General features: G+C 47.3%; 1 protein-coding gene across 11 annotated transcripts in view; it reads left to right on the forward strand.

Moving 5' to 3' along the window:
* EPB41 (erythrocyte membrane protein band 4.1) overlaps window positions 1-17311 on the forward strand; it is a 2030480-nt gene that overhangs the window by 786597 nt on the left and 1226572 nt on the right. For all 11 annotated transcript variants that reach the window (XM_069622988.1, XM_069622989.1, XM_069622987.1 and 8 more), the window contains exon 7: window positions 8380-8598. In XM_069622988.1, the coding sequence (XP_069479089.1) occupies window positions 8380-8598 (219 nt within the window). The remainder of the gene's footprint in view (window positions 1-8379; window positions 8599-17311) is intronic.

Raw genomic sequence — 17311 nt, forward strand, 5'->3', positions numbered from 1 at the left:
GTGGGGATTGACTGGCTGACTGTCCGGCAAGGACAGCCACCCTGCTGGGTGAGTGACAGCTAGGCTGGAATTAATGGGAGAGAACAGAATAAAAGGTGTCTCTTGGCTTGGCAGTCAGAGTCGACCACTGGAACGAAAGAACCAAAGACGAGCTTGAAGAAGACGGTTGCTGCAACTCTTGGACCGTTGGTTTGCCCGGTGAAGCCCTGCTGCAGGTCCGAATCGGTAAGTTCATCCCGACCGTGAAGCCCTGCAAGGACGACTTCTCCCTTTGAGTTGGTGGGACCAACCAACTCGACACTAAGCCACCTGGATACCATTCTCGGAGCTGGTTGTATTTTCCTCAGAGTGCTGCAGGAAACCGAATAACCAGGGAGAGGGACACCAGTTTGTGTGCTTGACTATAGCTACCGGAATTGAAGATTTGCCAGTTGCCAGCTTTTTGACCAGTCCCAGTGAAGTGCACGAGTCCCCCAACTTCCTCCCTCTTGTCCCCTCGACTGAGGCCTAGGTACAGCAAGATCTGCAGGAACTGCCAGGAACAGAAGTCGTCAGCTGCATCTTTTTCTTCATTTGTAAGGTACTGTGAAATAAGAGTACCTCTCGCGGTGAAACTGCTTGAAACTTTCCCAACTCGCAGGCTTGATAAGCTTGTGACCCAACATATGATTCTTCGTTTTACAAACTATTCCTGAGAACTTTGGCAGAGACTTTTCCGTTTATCTACCTGAACTGAATTATTCTATCCAAGACTTTAGCCCATTGACTTTGGCCTAGCGTATTGAATTGAATTGACTCTTCTGGTGAACTCAAAATACCTGCACTGTCTAAGAAATATTGTATTCTTTCTATGTTCTGATAACCTTTGCCTTTTTGCTCCTCCTTCAAAGTATTCTGAATGCCTAAGAAACTTAGAGTGTACAGTACTGAAGTATATTTGTGTGTGATTATGTAGCCTCCTTCTGATGAATGTTTTATAACTGACAGTTAAATAAATTAATACATATTTAACAAAGAAACCTTGAGTTTATTTGAACACCTGTGATTGTAGACCTCTGTGTAACACCATTACAGCTCACATTCCCTCTTGAGATGAGCCTGGCTTGTCAGCTCCGCTACCAAAAACTGTGTAGTACAGACATATACCAAAGGTTGCTTTTGCTTACCTGTAGCCATCGTTGTGTGTAGTGGTCCCAAAGGTTACTGCATACAAACTTTGCCTAACAGTCACTTCGACAGTGCTTCCTGTACTACGCCAAAGACTGCAGAGGACTTTCGACGCCTGTGATCCGGCGGCAAAGCTGTCCACGTGGCAGGGCCCTCTGGCTGGCCTACACAGTAGGGAGAGTGAAGGTCGGGGTGTCTGTATTCTTTCAAGTATGCCTTTCCTCTTTCCTCCTCTTTGCTCCCTGGGTCTTGGCATCGCTTTTATTGCTTTTTGCTATGGAAAGGATGCCATTTAGGTTTTACCCCTCTTGCAGGGCAGGATACCTTTGGAAGGACGTGCACTCTCAGTGCAACAATTGTCTGCCCCTTGACCATGACAAAGCGCGGTGCGCGGCCTGTAGACTCCTGCACCCCAAGACGTTTAAGCAGCGCTGCGTTAAGCGGTGGGAGGACAACGGCATGTTGCAGGCTGGATGCTCTTCCCCCACCGCCGCACCCGCCGAAAGTGACGGGGATACCAGCTGTAAAGGATCGGAGGGGTGTGTCTGTACTCCTGCTCTCTATATGGCTGAGGAGAGGCACAGAGGACCCCAGCCAAGATTCTCTATTATTGGTACCTGGTTGAGCAATCAAGGCCTAGCTTCTCAGGAGGTGATGCAGGCTGGTTCTCAGTACAGTGTAGTCCCCAAGCCCCCACAAAGGAATGTCCACACACTGTATTAGTTAAAACACGGTCTTTATATAATTAATATTCAAGGTTATGTACAATAGCACGATAACTCACTTTGTACTCGGTTATCTATAATGGCAAATCTATACAGTTCTACGTGGTATCACAATTACTATTCGATCTCTTTAAAGTGCATCAACTGTACAGTTCAATGTCACACAAATCAGTTCGTAAAGGATACCAACAATAGATATAAGAGGAAAGCAGTTGGTGAGAGCAATTGGCAGAATACTGGCCCCGTTACCTAGACACAGTTGTGAGTGGAGATCCCCCCCACCTGGGCAACCTGTGGAATAAAGATATATCACAAGCCCATCCCATATATTGTTCACAAGAGTCTTCCCAATAGTTCAGCAACCCCAAAGTACCTGCCGTTGTAGCGTTCCTTGTCGGGAAATCGGCCCTTCTTGAGTGCCCTCCCTTTAAGGCAGGAGTCACGGGTCGTCGAACGTCCGGCGAAGAACAGGGTGAACTACGGCGGTGAAGTGGCAGCTTCTTTGCTAGCGGTGCTCGTTGACGGGGGAAGCGTAAACGTCCTGCCAGGAAGAGGCGTGCGGGGCACCTCGATGTCGATAGTTCTGGACCGCAAAGTGTTTGAAGAACTGTGGCCCAGCAAGGGCGTCGAGACGTCGGCGTCTCTGTGGTCTTTGGGTGGCAGGAAATCCACCGGTGGACGCTCATCGGCGCGTCGACGGCCTGGCCTTCTCTGACGGGATAAGGCGGCAGTGGTGCGGACGAGCGCGTCCGTGTATCGAAATTTCTTAGGCAACGGGAGCACAGCAGCTCCAGTCGGCGACGGAGGTGAACAACAGTCCCGCCGCTTCTAATTGGGATTCTGCGGCAGTCCCTGTCTCTGGTCGGCAGCCTTTCGTAGGTCTGTCTACCAGGGATCTTTGGCAAAGATCAGCTGGTGCACAATGGTCCCTCGTAGCTCGGGAAGAGGGTGCCTTACCAGGTCCTCTCTGGGTCAGTCCTTGGAGACACAGCAGCTTTCAGATTGATGAAGGAGAGCAACAGCAATTCTTCTCTTCCAACAGGGCTTGAAGGTCAGCTTCAGTTTCACTCCAGTTACTCTTCGTAGTTTGGACTTCAGCTTCTGAACACTTCTGAACACGATTCCTAGCAGTGAGAGGTCCCCAGATATACTTTTGATCTCCCATTCATTCTGCTGGATCACACTTAAGCAGCCAATCACTACGAAGGGCATTCAGGCCGTTCTTCTCCATCCAGACATTCACAGCACAGAATGTGGATTTGGACAAGTACGACGCCATTCAACACTACACACTGTATTCATACCAGTTTCGGGCAGGACTGTCTCAGTCATTGTGTCAAACACCAGATACCAGACATCCACAACAAGACGTGTAGATTCGTCACACACTCCATTCACCCAGGTCCCACTCACAGATGTACCCACAACATACGGTCATTGGGAAGGCTCCAGCCTGTCTGGTCGGCACTTCCCCACACTACCATATATGGAACTTCCACCCAACAGCCAGTCGGGGTGAAGGGACAGAGTCAGGGCTTCCCAGGACTTCGGGAAGATCAAGGTAACAGGCGATGGAAGGCAAGAGGCCACGGGGGCCATCTTGTCTCCATCAGGAATCTCTCAAGCGAACATAAGGCCCTCCTGTCTGGACCTGTCCGGGTCTCGAAAGCCGCAGGCCACGGAACGCTGCCAACTAAGTCTTTCATCACAGTCTACACTCCCCCTCACTGACATTGAGACCCGGCACCATCACCCTTGACCTACCACACATTTTCGTGCTCACTGTGCATCGCTGCCATGATCTACGCCGCTGGACACATGCAACCCGAGATTAGCATGTTTACTTGTATTTAACCTCTACCGGGTAAGGTAAGCTCTACTGTGCTTCGTACCCAGCCCCATCTCTCACATATACTGCCGCAATGTCCCTCATGCAGACTAGCCTTTCTAATTGATGTTCCCCGCAGTGTATGATGTTATGTATGCTATCCAACTACTTGTGCTATCTGACCAGACTCCTTTAATTTAGCTTCCTGCCACTTAAATGTTATGCATGTTATCTGACTAGGCCTACTTTATTGATGCTACCCGTTACATTACGCTGTTTTCGTATAAAGCATTATCCACTGCTTATCTAGAAATATTACTGCGCCATATTTAATGACTCTCGATATCTAATCATCCTTCGACTAACACATTCCATTGTATACTTGTTATTTCTGTACTTGCAATTTTTGAAAAACCCTCAGTGATTTACATTACCTGTAATCTGATACTGCCCCTATACCTCTGTGAAGTACCGCCACCTTACTCTGCCCTTAGCGGTCTTCAGCCGCCACTTACACTCCATATTCCCACTATGAAGCAACACCCCAAACCAACCAACATGCCAGCTACCCCATACACTTTCTCTTGCAACATCCCCCCACCAACTTCCTACCCTCATTTTTTACAAAATGCAACATCTCAGCAACCTATCCTAAACCTACCCCCACCGCACACCCCAGACCAACTAACACTTGAAACCAACTCCTGGGGCTCCGTTCAAGATACGCCAGCATCCCAGTTCTGGCGACTCCTGACCTACCCTTGCTCACGGCCCTGCTCACAGAAACATCAGAGCCACACACACCAGACATGACACCTCCCAACCCTGCCAGCACCACCCCCACTATAACACAAACTTCTAACCACTTGAAATGTGCCTTGATCAATGCCAGATCCATCCCTGCACATGCCACTGAAATTAACAAACCTATAACCAACCTTGACCTTGCTATCACTGATGCATGGCTACATTGCGCTGCAGGGCCGGCTCTCACCCTAGCTATCCCACAGGGCTACTCCATCATCAGTCATGACCGGCTCACACCGTAGGCGGAGGTGTAGCACTCCTCATGAAAGACTACCTGGAGGCCAGACAAACCCCATCAGACTTGGGGGGGGGGGGGGACTGAATTCCTACTCCCTTGCTATAAAAATCTCCCTCTCCTCTAACACCACAATTTCTATCAACCTGGTCTACCACCCACCTGGCCCATTACTGAACTTCCAGGAAAACCTTACACACCTCTTAGCGGAAAACCTAAAAACTACCTCCAGAAGCATCCATGTAGGTGACCTTAACCTAGGATACAACGATAAAAAAGACAAACCAGCTAAAACTCTCTCACTAGCACTACAGGAACTAGGTAGGCTTCGACCAATAAAATAAACACACTCGCACACAACAAAGGACGCATCCTCGACTGGATTGCCGACCACAATTGTGGTATCGACATCAGCTCCATCACCCCAACCCCTTGGTCCAACCATCTCCTCATCCACTTCTTCATCCCCACTACCACCACCAAGGCACACAAGCCCAACCCTATCCCACGAGCCCTGGCAAGAAGTGCAAAAAACCTTACTAAAGAAAAGAACATACCTCACCTCAACATCCTCATCACAGATCTCGAGTCCTCTGACCCATCTGTGCTAGCAGACATCTACAAACACACCATCAGCTCTGCAATAGACATTATTGCCCCACTGCAAAAGAAAAAATAGTGTAACATTTCAACACCTGGTTCTCCTCTGAACTAAAAGAGCTCCGCACCCAGAAACGCAAAGCCCTGAACTTCTGGCAGAGAACACCCTCCGCAGCTGCGCTATCCTCCTATAAAAAAAAGTCTCCACCCAATATAAAAAAGCCATAATCGCAGCCAAATCGGCCTCTTATAATCAAAGGATCACAAATGCTAGCTCTGAATCCAGAGAGCTCTTCGCCATTTTCAAAGAACTCACTACTCCAGCCACCAAATCTCAAGATATCACCAAAGACCAAACTTGGTGTAACACAATACAATCTGCCCTACTAAATAAAATCGAGCTCTTGCAAGAACAAATCAAGGAGCATCACAAGAACCTGTCACAGCACATTGAATTATCCACTAGCACTGAGCACAGACTCACCACCAACGTAGCACCTCTAACCACCAAAGACCCCATTACCTCGATTAAATTCAGGGAAGTAACGGAACTTGAAGTAATTGAGATAATGAATAGAATTAAGCCCTCCAATTGCAAAGGAGATGCCTGCCGAGCCAAACTAATTAAGGACTGCACAGAAATGCTTGCTTCATTTCTCAAGTCCTTCATCAACGCCTCTTTCAACTCCAACACTGTTCCATACAGTCTAAAAGAAGCATGGGTGCGCCCTCTTCTGAAAAAAAAAACTCTAGACCCAGAAATTGCCAACAATTACAGGCCCATAACCACTGTGTCCTTCCTGCTCAAGATCCTGGACAAAGTCGCCTATACGCAAATCCAGCAATATCTTGAAGAAAACCACATCCTAGGCAAAAGACAGTCTAGCTTCCGACCGGGACTACTTGATCTTAAATTTGAGTCAGCCCTACTTGATCTTAAAATTCAACTTGGTGACATCATGGACAAAGGCAAACCGGCACTTCTCCTCCTCCTCGACCTGTCCGCTGCCTTTGACCTTGTCAACCATGACATCCAAGGCATGCACCTAAAAAACGAAGCACATTTCTCGCCAGAAGCCATCGCCTGGGTGGCATCTTTCCTAAAAGGAAGACACATGAAAGTCTTCTTGGACACTGCATCTGCCTCCCCCACCCCCATCCACTGTGGCGTCCCTCAGGGCTCATGCACTGCCCCCACACTCTACAATATATTCACCCTGCCGCTCTTCAATGACCTTGACTGTCGCAACATAGCGTACACCAATTACGCTGACGACATGCAGGTACTACTCCCACTTACTGGGAACTATGAAGAAGATGCGGCAGCCCTAATAAAAATCTACTCAGCCATCCAGACATGGATGGCCGCCAATGGCCTCTGCCTAAACAGAGACAAAACTGAGATCCTCTTAGTAGGTACTAGCAAAACTCTCAACAAGCTCCCACCGCAATACAAAACCTTCAACATTGACAACTCCACCATTCCAGTCTCATCGACTGTTAAAACCCTTGGCGTCTATCTAGACTCCTCACTATCCATGTCTCACCAGGTTAACACTATAGCTTCCTCGGCCGCACTCACCACTAAAGTAATCAACGCAGTTAAGCCCTTTCTCTACACCAAAAACTGCTTATCCTTCGCCAGAGCCACAGTAGGTACCAAACTGCACTACTGCAATGCCCTATTCCTAGGCACTTCTGCAAAAAACCAGAATAAACTTTTAAGTCACACAAAACAATGCCCTCAGGGCAGCCTCGAGCATTCCCAAAAGGGAACACATCTCTCAAGCTAGGAAAGATGCGCACTGGCTACCAGTTAAGGAACGTGTACTATTCAAATCCATGGCCATCACACACAGATGCCTCTCATTAAATGCCCCACACTACCTAACCAAAAGGATCACACTCAACTCCTCCAACAGACCCACCAGAACCACCTCTCCAATCAGATATGTGTACCCACGTTCAAAAGATCGAAAGCAGGAGAATCCAGTTTTCAGCACCTCACTCCCAAAAATTGGAATGCCCTGCCCACCACACTAAGAAACGAAAGATCCTACTACACCTTCCGCAAAATGCTAAAAACCCTACTGTTCTCATAAATGTCACTAACTAACCTGCCTATACATGCTGTTTCCCTGTAACCCAAGTAACAGCCCACCGTATGCTCTTTTTCTGCACCTTGCTCTTGCAACCGTGTTATCCTTTGTACTCACTACTTTTATGTTACCCATGTAAACTAAGCTATCTGGAACAGCGCCACAATGCACCTCTTGAACTGTGATTACTTGTGTCTGTCTTTACTGTTGCCACCATGAGTTCCTTACATGCTCCACCAGATTGAAAATGACCACCATTCTGCAACTCACTCTTGCGCACACACCCTGTGTTGAATACATACTTTGTGCTGTCCTAAAGTTCATGATATTTAGTTTATGGACTGGGTTGGCCTTGATCTGTATCTGTTTTAATTCATTTAGACCGCCAGGCTATTTCCTTGTGCATGATAACATTATATTTTCATCTTTTTAATGCATGGTGCACTGACCTTAAGGCTCTCCCAAACACGAGGCACTGCAGCCCCAAATGCCCACTGTCTTTTATTTGCAATTGTTATTTGCAATTTTGGAGGCTATGTGGAAGCTTTAATTGGAAGCAAGAGTTAATGGGTCCATATCACACTGCAGTCTTAAGTTACGAAATATCTTTTCATTTCAAACACAAAAAAGGAAATTTGGGCTGTTGTTGGACTCTGCAATTCAAATATGTATGGAACACTAAGTGGACATACTTGTCAGTGTGTAGAGTTTAAACTTCTAAAATTAGCTGGAGTGTCTCGGGTGTAGTTAAAGAGGTAGGATTCGACGTTGTGTGGGTTTTATGTTTTGGTGTGAGTAAAGATCATTGTGACTGGCACCTTTTATCCTATCTGCTCCTTTCAGCGAGGAGATTAGTGTGTAGCGTCCATCTGTAGCCTGCTGAGACATGTCTATGAATTATTTGCTTTGTTTCTCTAGGTATAATCTGTGTCTTCAGCTTCGTCAAGACATAATGAGCGGTCGGCTGCCCTGTTCCTTTGCAACTCTGGCCCTTTTGGGCTCCTACGCTGTCCAGTCTGAACTTGGGGATTATGATCCAGATCTCCATGGCACAGATTACATAAGTGAATTCAAACTGTCCCCAAACCAGACCAAGGAACTAGAGGAAAAGGTTGTTGAATTGCACAAGTCATACAGGTTAGAATATTCCTTTTTATTCTGAGTTCATTATGATGGAATGATGTTTAATTTGCAGTCAATTAATGCTGCCTCTTGGTCAGGTGAAACTTTAAACTCATGCAACAGATTAGAATTTCTGTCAGATGGATTTTTACAACGGTTTACATCACTGGATCTAGTGGGAAATGCTTTATTGGTTGATGTTTGTGAAACTAATGCATTCAAGGATGGCATACACACTAGCGACTTTGAAATATTCCTGTTTGTGTGCCTTTGTGCATTCAAAACTGTAACATACTTGCAAACTTGTGCTGTTGAATAGATACAGAATTTCCCAGATTTTAATTGTGTTGTTTATATGGAATACACTTCCTTTATTCTTGCTTGCACTATTAATAATTAAGCTAAATTGTACATCTGAGATTTGAGATACAATTACCTGTATGGGATACCACCACAACTACAACACAGAGCAAACCATGATCTCATTATCACTACTAAAGAGCTAAAAAATAATGGCAGAAGTAGGCAGCAGCAGACAAAAAGAAGCAAACATCTGTGAGTATACAGTGGGTCAAGTACAGCGAAAAAACATTAAATGCACCATACAAATGAAAAGCCGAGCTTTAATGCTAATTCTATGGACTGCATCACTAAGTAACGCATCTTTTCAGAACTGCATCTTTTATTCATTCACATACTTTTTATATTATTTCCAATCACTGAGATAGAAAATGTTATAATTATGAACTGTGGAAAAGGGAGATGTGTTGTGTTATGTAATTCTTAAGTAAAATGATATGTAGGCAGAATATGGAGTAGGGGAAGGTTCTAGATTGAGAACCTGAGAAGTGACCGAGGCGGGTGAAGAGTAGAGAGGTTGTTACTTTCAGTGCTGCAGGGTTGTTTAATGTACACAATAACTTATTTTTTTCAAGTTGGTGTGCCAAAAACTTGATTATCCAAATCTGGGGACAATGAGGTTCTGTGAGTAACCGACAGCCCCACATTACCAGAATACAGCAGAGAATATGGCATCAATGAACAAGCTTTGAAAGCTGGGTATTACTTTGACCCTGAGTGCGTTGAGACTTGGAAGGGTGTGCTGCAGGAATGCCTCCAGATGTGAAAGGAAGCAGTAGAGTTAAAAAGGTGTATGAATTTGCATTAAAAAAGTTGGATCAATATTATTCCCCAAAGGCAAATGTAGCAATAAGTAGATTTAATTTCTATTCAAGATGACACATTGAAACACATTTACTTGTTGTATAAGTGCCTAACAAATGAACAATTAATAAATACATAAATAAAACTGCAAAATGTAGGTGAGACAACAGAAGTGTGTGTTTCAGCTTTAAGCAATTAACCAGTTTCATGTACATTTGGCATGAGCATAACTACGGATTATCTCATTAGGGATCCAATTATGATACATACAAACAACTCAACGATTCAGGAAAGGTTATGAATGTTTGACGATCCTTCGTTAGCAGAAACGTTGGTGCGCAAAGGCCATTAAAGAGAAAAGGAGAAGGGAGATGATGTCGCAATGATGAACAGATAAGTTTAGTCACTAAAAAGGTCCAAAACACAGAGGATATGAAGGATACAAGACTTTAGTCTACCCTCTTGAAGTCTGATATAAGAAACCCAGGCAGATTTGAAGGATCACAGATTACAAGTTGCATGCTTTGGTTGAATTTTGTTACAGAATGGCCATAGTTAAGGTCTATCGGGCTAAGAAAGTAGTACATGTTTTTGGGTGGAAGGAACAAGTGGCTTTGAAGATAAGGCTGGATCCAACCAAGGATGAACCAGTTCTAACTATTCAGGTTGAAAAGCCAGTACTTCAAGAGAAGTACCCACAGCGTTCACCACTGAAATTGGATCCCTCAAATTATACGCGCACAGGATAATTTTGAACTCAGAAGCTTGCCCAGTTGTACATAAAGTATGGAACATTCCCATTGCCTTGAAGAGGGATGAGGGGAAAGAATTGGAGAGACTGTCAGGGGAGGGAGTGATAGAAACAATAGAATCTGCTGAGTGGGTCGTTGAATCGTAGTGGTGTTTAAAAAGTTAGAGAAGATTAGATTGTTGTTATTCACATCCCTTACATCCAAAAACGTAGGCAAGGTTCCGTTACCAATAATTACAGATAGGTTTAACTGCATGTGCGATGGAAAAACATTTTCGACTTCGGATCTGTCTGTCTAATCACCAAATTATGTTGACTGTAGACCTTTAACTTCATTCATCACTCCATTTAGTTTGTTTAAATTTAGGGGAATGCCTTTTGAACTGCCATCAGAAGCAGCTGTGTTTCAACGAAAAACGAATCATAAGCTGAAAGGGATGGAATGCACAATTGTTTACCAAGATGACATTTTGAAATTTGGGAAAGAAGGGGAGCGACATGATGGTCACCTATGTACAGTTTTAAGTAAACTCAATTCGAATGGATTAACTATTGAGATTTCAAAGTGCAGGTTCCAGACCATGGAGGTGGAGTATTTAGGTCAAGTGATTAATGGACAAGTGTACTGGCCCAAAGAGGATACTATGGATGCTATCAGGAAGGCATCTTCACTGACTAATAAGGACGAAGTACGATAATTTATAGGTTTAGCAGCAGAGTATTATAAGACGTTTATCAGGAATTTTGCAGAGATTACCATGCCTTTTGCATGAGTTGAATGGAGTAATGAATGTGATGAAGCTGTGAAATTGTTTAATGAGGATATTATTGGGGCAGTTGAGTTGGGGCGAGGGGTGTTGTTTTAGGAGATTCCACCATCTTGACCATGGATGTTATTGTTAAAGGTTTAGGGGCAGTGCTTTCACAGAAAAAATTAAGAAAGAGGAGAGTTAATTGTCATGTTTCCCAGTTTCAGATACAGAATGTAAGTATTCAGTTATTGAAAGAGAGCTGTTGGGCTGTGTATGGGGCATGACATATTTTGGAAATTATTTATGGATAAAGCCATTCAACATGCAAATGGATCACAAACCTTTCAGTCAAAGGGATGATCAAGGCAACGCCACTCATAGTGCTGTTGATCTTGAAGCCTCAAGAATATTATTTTAGAGTAGAATATTTGCAGGGAGCTCAGAATCAACTGGTGGATTTTCTCTCATGTATGCTGATTGGGAAGAAATTGAGCAGGAGTGATGAAGTTGATGAAGCGTTTTTGAAAGTGTGTAGGGTGGGGGGGTCTCAATTTTGGCACTAGTAGTGTTGAGGGGGGCATTGTAGTGAAATCAAGCAAATGACTCTTCCATAACGTCTCTCCAACAATAGTATACATACACTTTTTACTTGGTTTCTAAAAGTGCCTTCCCATTAAATGATGTAATGCACACTCCGTATTGTGTATTTCTAGTTTTTGACAGCATAATTTATTATGCTGTGAAATAGCGATTGATAATTAAAGCCAAATAAGACTTAAGATTTACAGCAGCGTGATTTATTACGCTCTGAGTTTAGCTATTACTGATCTATTTTAGCTAAATGAGCCTACACTTATTTCGAGCAACTCTCTTCTTCAGGGTTCTTTAAACACTGATCATTTGATTGCATCTTTTACATTGTATACTGTGTAATTCGATTCTGTTAGTGTACCCGTTTCTATGTTCCAAATGTGGTATATAGCTTATGCGAATTGCACTATATTAAGCGGCTACTGTTCGGTCGCGACTTCGCCTTGTCTAGAAGCGGGCATAAAGGTATGGCTTCAGTTCATGTTATCCATACATGATAACACAGATAGATGTGGTTTCTTCTGCAGTAGTGAGAGGAGCCATCCTTCGTTTGGATCGCTAGTCTTCCGGGCGCTGAGCAAGCAGTTGAAAATGTGATCTCTAATTCTAATTCTGAAGGAGCAGTATCCAAGCGTGAATGGGATGAAGAAGTGTTGAATAAGGATAGTTTAGCAAACTTTATGCGATGGACTGTGGAGGGTTGGCCAGAAAATAAATCCAAGAAGACAAATGTGTACCATATTGAGGAGTGAAAGAAGAATCATCTGTGGGAGTGAATTTAATGGTTATCTGTTGATTCCTCTAGTGTCACTCGGAGAAAGGTTGGTGTTACATCACAAGGGTTACCCTTGAATCACAGGCACCAAGAAGTAGATTCGAGAGAATTATTGGTGGGCTGGATGAGAGATTTCTTTTAGAGACGCATGTTAAAAATTGTTGGCTGTGTTGCAATTAAGATAAGTGCATAAAAGTTTCCATGCAATGACAAATGGCCATACTCCTATGTCCCATCCCCTTTCCTCCATACTGTATGGGCGTCTCTCACTAGGGACGGGAGACAGAACCTTTTTCACCAGATAAATCATCCTCCCCTTTAAATTTAGATGCGTGCGGGGGCGTGGCCCTGGGAGATGCGCTCCCCTGACTCATTCCACCGGCGCCACTCCTCAGTCCTCTTTTCCGCGTCAATGGAAAAGGACCACTTTCACCAGCGCTCCTGGGTTAGGCCTCTGGCCTAGTAATTCCATGCACTCTTCCCCAGAGGAGTACTTTTGTCTTCTTTTTTTCTTATCTTTAATCAGATACCTCTGTCCTCTGGCGCCACGCTCCTCCCACGGTACATGTCGACGTCAGCGGGCTTCAGCAGGTGTCAAGACTGCGAGGGACTCTTCTTTACGTCTGACCCCCACGCCCTCTGCCTCCGCTGCCTTGTCCCGACCACGGCTGGGAGGGCTGTACCGCATGCAAGGAGCTTACACTAAGCGCTCTGAAGAACAGTCTAGCTCGGTGGAGGGAGCTCTTTGGAAGGTCACCTCCAGAGAACCTAAAGGAATTTGTCAAGCACAAGTCTAGGCCCAAGGTAGGGGCACTGTTTTCATCTGCACCCCGCAAAGGAGACTCCTTCCCCAGGAAGCACACGAGCGGGAGGGACCTATCAGGTTCTAGTACCAGTGAAGTTACCGAGGCTGCTTCAGCTACTGAGGCTGCTTCAGCTACCGGCCGCCAGGCCAAGGGGGTCACAAGATCCTACAGGTGCCTACGTTGAGGGACTGCAAGGTTCTATTACTGTGTTCCCGCCCGAGGGACCGCGCCCTAGTACCGGACAAATATCTGAGGGGGTGCCTGTATGCAGCATTACTGGCGACTCAGCTGAGGGCAATCCGCCTACCAGGCCCCGTCCTGAGGTGCAGGGTAGGCATAAACCTCCACCGCCAGGAGTCCTGGAAGAGGCCGGGCCCAGCGCAGCAAGTGTCACGACACAGGCACGTGGCGTGCAGCCCGACAAGATGGCTTTCGGGGACCAGGTAGGGGAACGTGTTTCCAGGTGGGGACTGGTTTTATGAGGTCTCCGCCGATGGGCATCATCCTCAAAGATGTGATAAGGGACATGCTCCCTCCGGTTCTGCCGCTAGCACCTACAGGACACTCCACCCTTGGTTCCAGCGCCTCCATCTCCGATGTAGCACCAACTACCCACGCCAGATCCCACTACATTGGCTCCCATGCCTCCGACATTCTTGGCTGCCCCATATCAGCTGCCGCCCCAGCTCCTGTCAGTACGCCACAGCCCCCGGCACTCAGCACTCCTCCAGCTGCACCTGACCAACAAGACCAATTGGTGGACACAGAAGAGGAGAAGGACCCCGACACAACTTCGTCAGCCAAGGCTTTTCATGAGCGGCTTGCAGGCCTGGCTGAATACTTGGGGCTTCCACAGCCTGAGGTGGAACAACCAGAGGCAGTGGTCTTGGCTGAGGTCCTCACCCTACGCGCCACAGCTAGAACAGGGACTCAATAGCAAAAGGCCGTGGTGGCACTTGCCAAAAAAGCATGGCTTATACCTCATTCGGCACAGCCGACCAACAGGCGCCTCAACGCCAAGTTTAGGAAGATGGAGGGGAACCCCCTCTTGCTGTCGGCACACCCCCAGCCACACTCCTCAGTGATCGCTGCAGCTTCAATCTACTCCAAGCCACAATCGTCCTCGGCTACATCAGCCTCTGCACTCCTGGGTAAGGAGGAGAAGATCATACGGAAAGAAAATCTTTTCCAACGCTTCCCTTCATCTTCGTCAGTCCAATGCAGACGCTATGCTCGCTACTGTCAACCAAAGGCTCTGGCGGGAAATCATGACTTTCTTACCGAACTTCCGGTGCAGAGTCCGGCTCACTTCAAGGCGGGGCTGGCGGAAACCAAGATAGTAGCGCAGGACATAATGGAGTCCACGGTGGCTTACATTGACACCTCAGGTCGTGCCATCTGCATCGCTACAGACGTGAGAAGAACGGCCTGGCAACGGGCGACAAAGTTCAACCCGGACGTCCATGAGCGCCTGCTGGACCTTCCCTTCGAGGGTGGCGATCTGTTCCATTCCCCTATGGACGAGGAACTGGATAAGAAGAACAGTTCTCAGACTGCTAAATCATCCATCCTCAGTAAGGCCACTCCCAAGGAATATAGCCAGACGCACCAGCGTTCAGACAAGGGTCGGTCCATCAGAGGTTTCCGGGGCATCCAGGAAAGACTGTCCAGGCAACCAGACAGATCCCCGAACCAGCACCGGCGCAAGCAACACAAGGCGGCGCACAAGGGCTTTTTTCAGTCCCCCCTCTTCAGCCTCAGCGTCAGAGGGTAAAAAGGCATGACACGGCCATCCAGATCCACGAGTCTCTGGTGGGGGGCAGGCTTGCCCTTCACTCCCAACAATGGCATGTAAGGTTTTTGGACCCCTGGATCCTCTCAGTAGTATCCACGGGCTTCCTGCTACCCATCCCTCCTTCTCCTCCCTCCTCCGCTCTGCTCCCACAGTTTGGGTCAGCAACTCTGTTAGCGGAAATGTACTCCCTTGTAGAGAGTCAGGCAGTGGAAGAAGTCCCAGCCTCCCAGCGGGGTCTGGCCTTCTATTCACGGATCTTCACCATACACAAGAAGAACCATGCAGAACTGAGAGTTGTGTTGGACCTTTCCACCTTGAACCTTTCCCTTCCTCTTCAAAAGTTCAAGATGGTTACCCCATTGCTTATAGCAGGGACATTGGGCCTCATTACTAAGTTTCTGGTCCGGAAACAATGGTACCGGTAATCTTGCCGGTACCGTTGTTTCTGGACCGGCAAACTACGAGTTCTGCGAGCGTGTGCCTTGTGCATCCGTCCACCCCATTTACATCGAGTCCAATGGGACCCGAATGGGGAGAAGAATATTTTGGTGCCCGGCAATGAGGATTGACCGGGACTGCCGAGGCCGGAATGCCCCGGTAAATCCCCAAAAATGACTCTGGCGACAGCCATGCTGTTTTTACCGGCACAGCTACCGCCGGACTCATAATGAGGCCCATTTTTCGCGGGAGACTGGATGTGCTCCCTGGATCTGAAGGATGCCTACCTACCTGTTCCGATCTGGCAACCCCATCAATTCCTTTCTGAGGTTCAGGATCATGGGTTTTCATTTCCATCCATTTGGCCTCAATTCAGCCCCTATGGTCTTTACAAGACAGATGAACGCGGTGGCAGCCCTGCTCAGGGCCACCACGTCTAGCCATACCTAGACGACTGGCTTGTCAGGGCAAGGTCTCCGAAGGCAGTCCACCACACCGCCTCCGCCCTCATGAATACACTGCACGAGTTGGGATTTTCCATCAATCTCAAGAAGTCACAGCTGGAGCCCACGCAGAGTTTAACGTTCAACGTTCCTGGACCTTCTCTGGAATACGAGCTCCAAGAGAATTTTCTCTTCAGAGGACAAGATCCCAGCCATCAAGAGGGCCACTGGGCATTGTCTCAGCAGGGCAGTGACCTCGGCTTGGTGGTACCAACAGCTCTTGGGCATCATGGCAGCATGCCTCCTGGCAGTGGCATATACGAGCGCTCAAAATGAGGCGATTGCAGTTGCACTTCGCAGCCTCCTGGAGTCAGGAGAAGGGTTCCCAGGCTGAGCTGGTCAGCATCCCACTTCATCTCCACCAGGGCCTTGTCTGGTGACACCCTGCGGATAGGCAGGCCCTTTCTTCAGCCAGCACCGCAATCCTTTCGTCAGCCAGCACTGCAAGTTACCATCACCACAGACTCATCCCTAGAGGGCTGGGGAGCTACCTTGGACAGCCACAGTGTCCATTGGGTATGGTCCCATCAGGAACAGGCGGCCCACATCAACTGGCTCGAGTTGATGGGCATCTGGCTCGCTCTCAAAGCCTTCCTCCCGATAATCAGTGACAAGACGCTCCTCCTACAAACGGACAGCTCCACCAGCATGTTTTACACGAACAAGCAGGATGGCACCAGGTCTCCTCCCCTCCGCACTCTAGAAGTCTGCATCAGGGAGTGGGCTCTGTTAAACAACATGCACTTGGCAGAAATTCACCTCCCGGGGGAGTCCAACCTGGAGGCGGGCAGGCTCAGCAGGCTGTGTGCTGGTAACTACGAATGGCAGTTGTACGAACAGGTCCTTCAGGGGATGTTAGGCATATGGGTACATTCTCGGTGAATCTATTTGCCACCTGGTACAACAGGAAGTGCCCTCAGTTCGTGTCCTGGTAGGAACAGGGATGGGGCTCTCTGAGTGACACGATGCAGATCCAGTGGAACAACATGAACGTGTATGCCTTCCCTCCCACTACTCTCGTCCAAAGGGTAATCTGCAAGATCCGGGAGGCCCAGCACCTCTGTATCATCCTGATAGCTCTGTGGTGGCCAGCAAGGCCATGGTTCTCGGAACTTCAGTCTAGCGGGTCAGGCCCCAGTGCACCTTCCACCTA

Source organism: Ambystoma mexicanum, chromosome 11 (genome assembly GCF_040938575.1).
Source record: "Ambystoma mexicanum isolate Mex_15411 chromosome 11, UKY_AmexF1_1, whole genome shotgun sequence".
NCBI lineage: Eukaryota > Metazoa > Chordata > Amphibia > Caudata > Ambystomatidae > Ambystoma > Ambystoma mexicanum.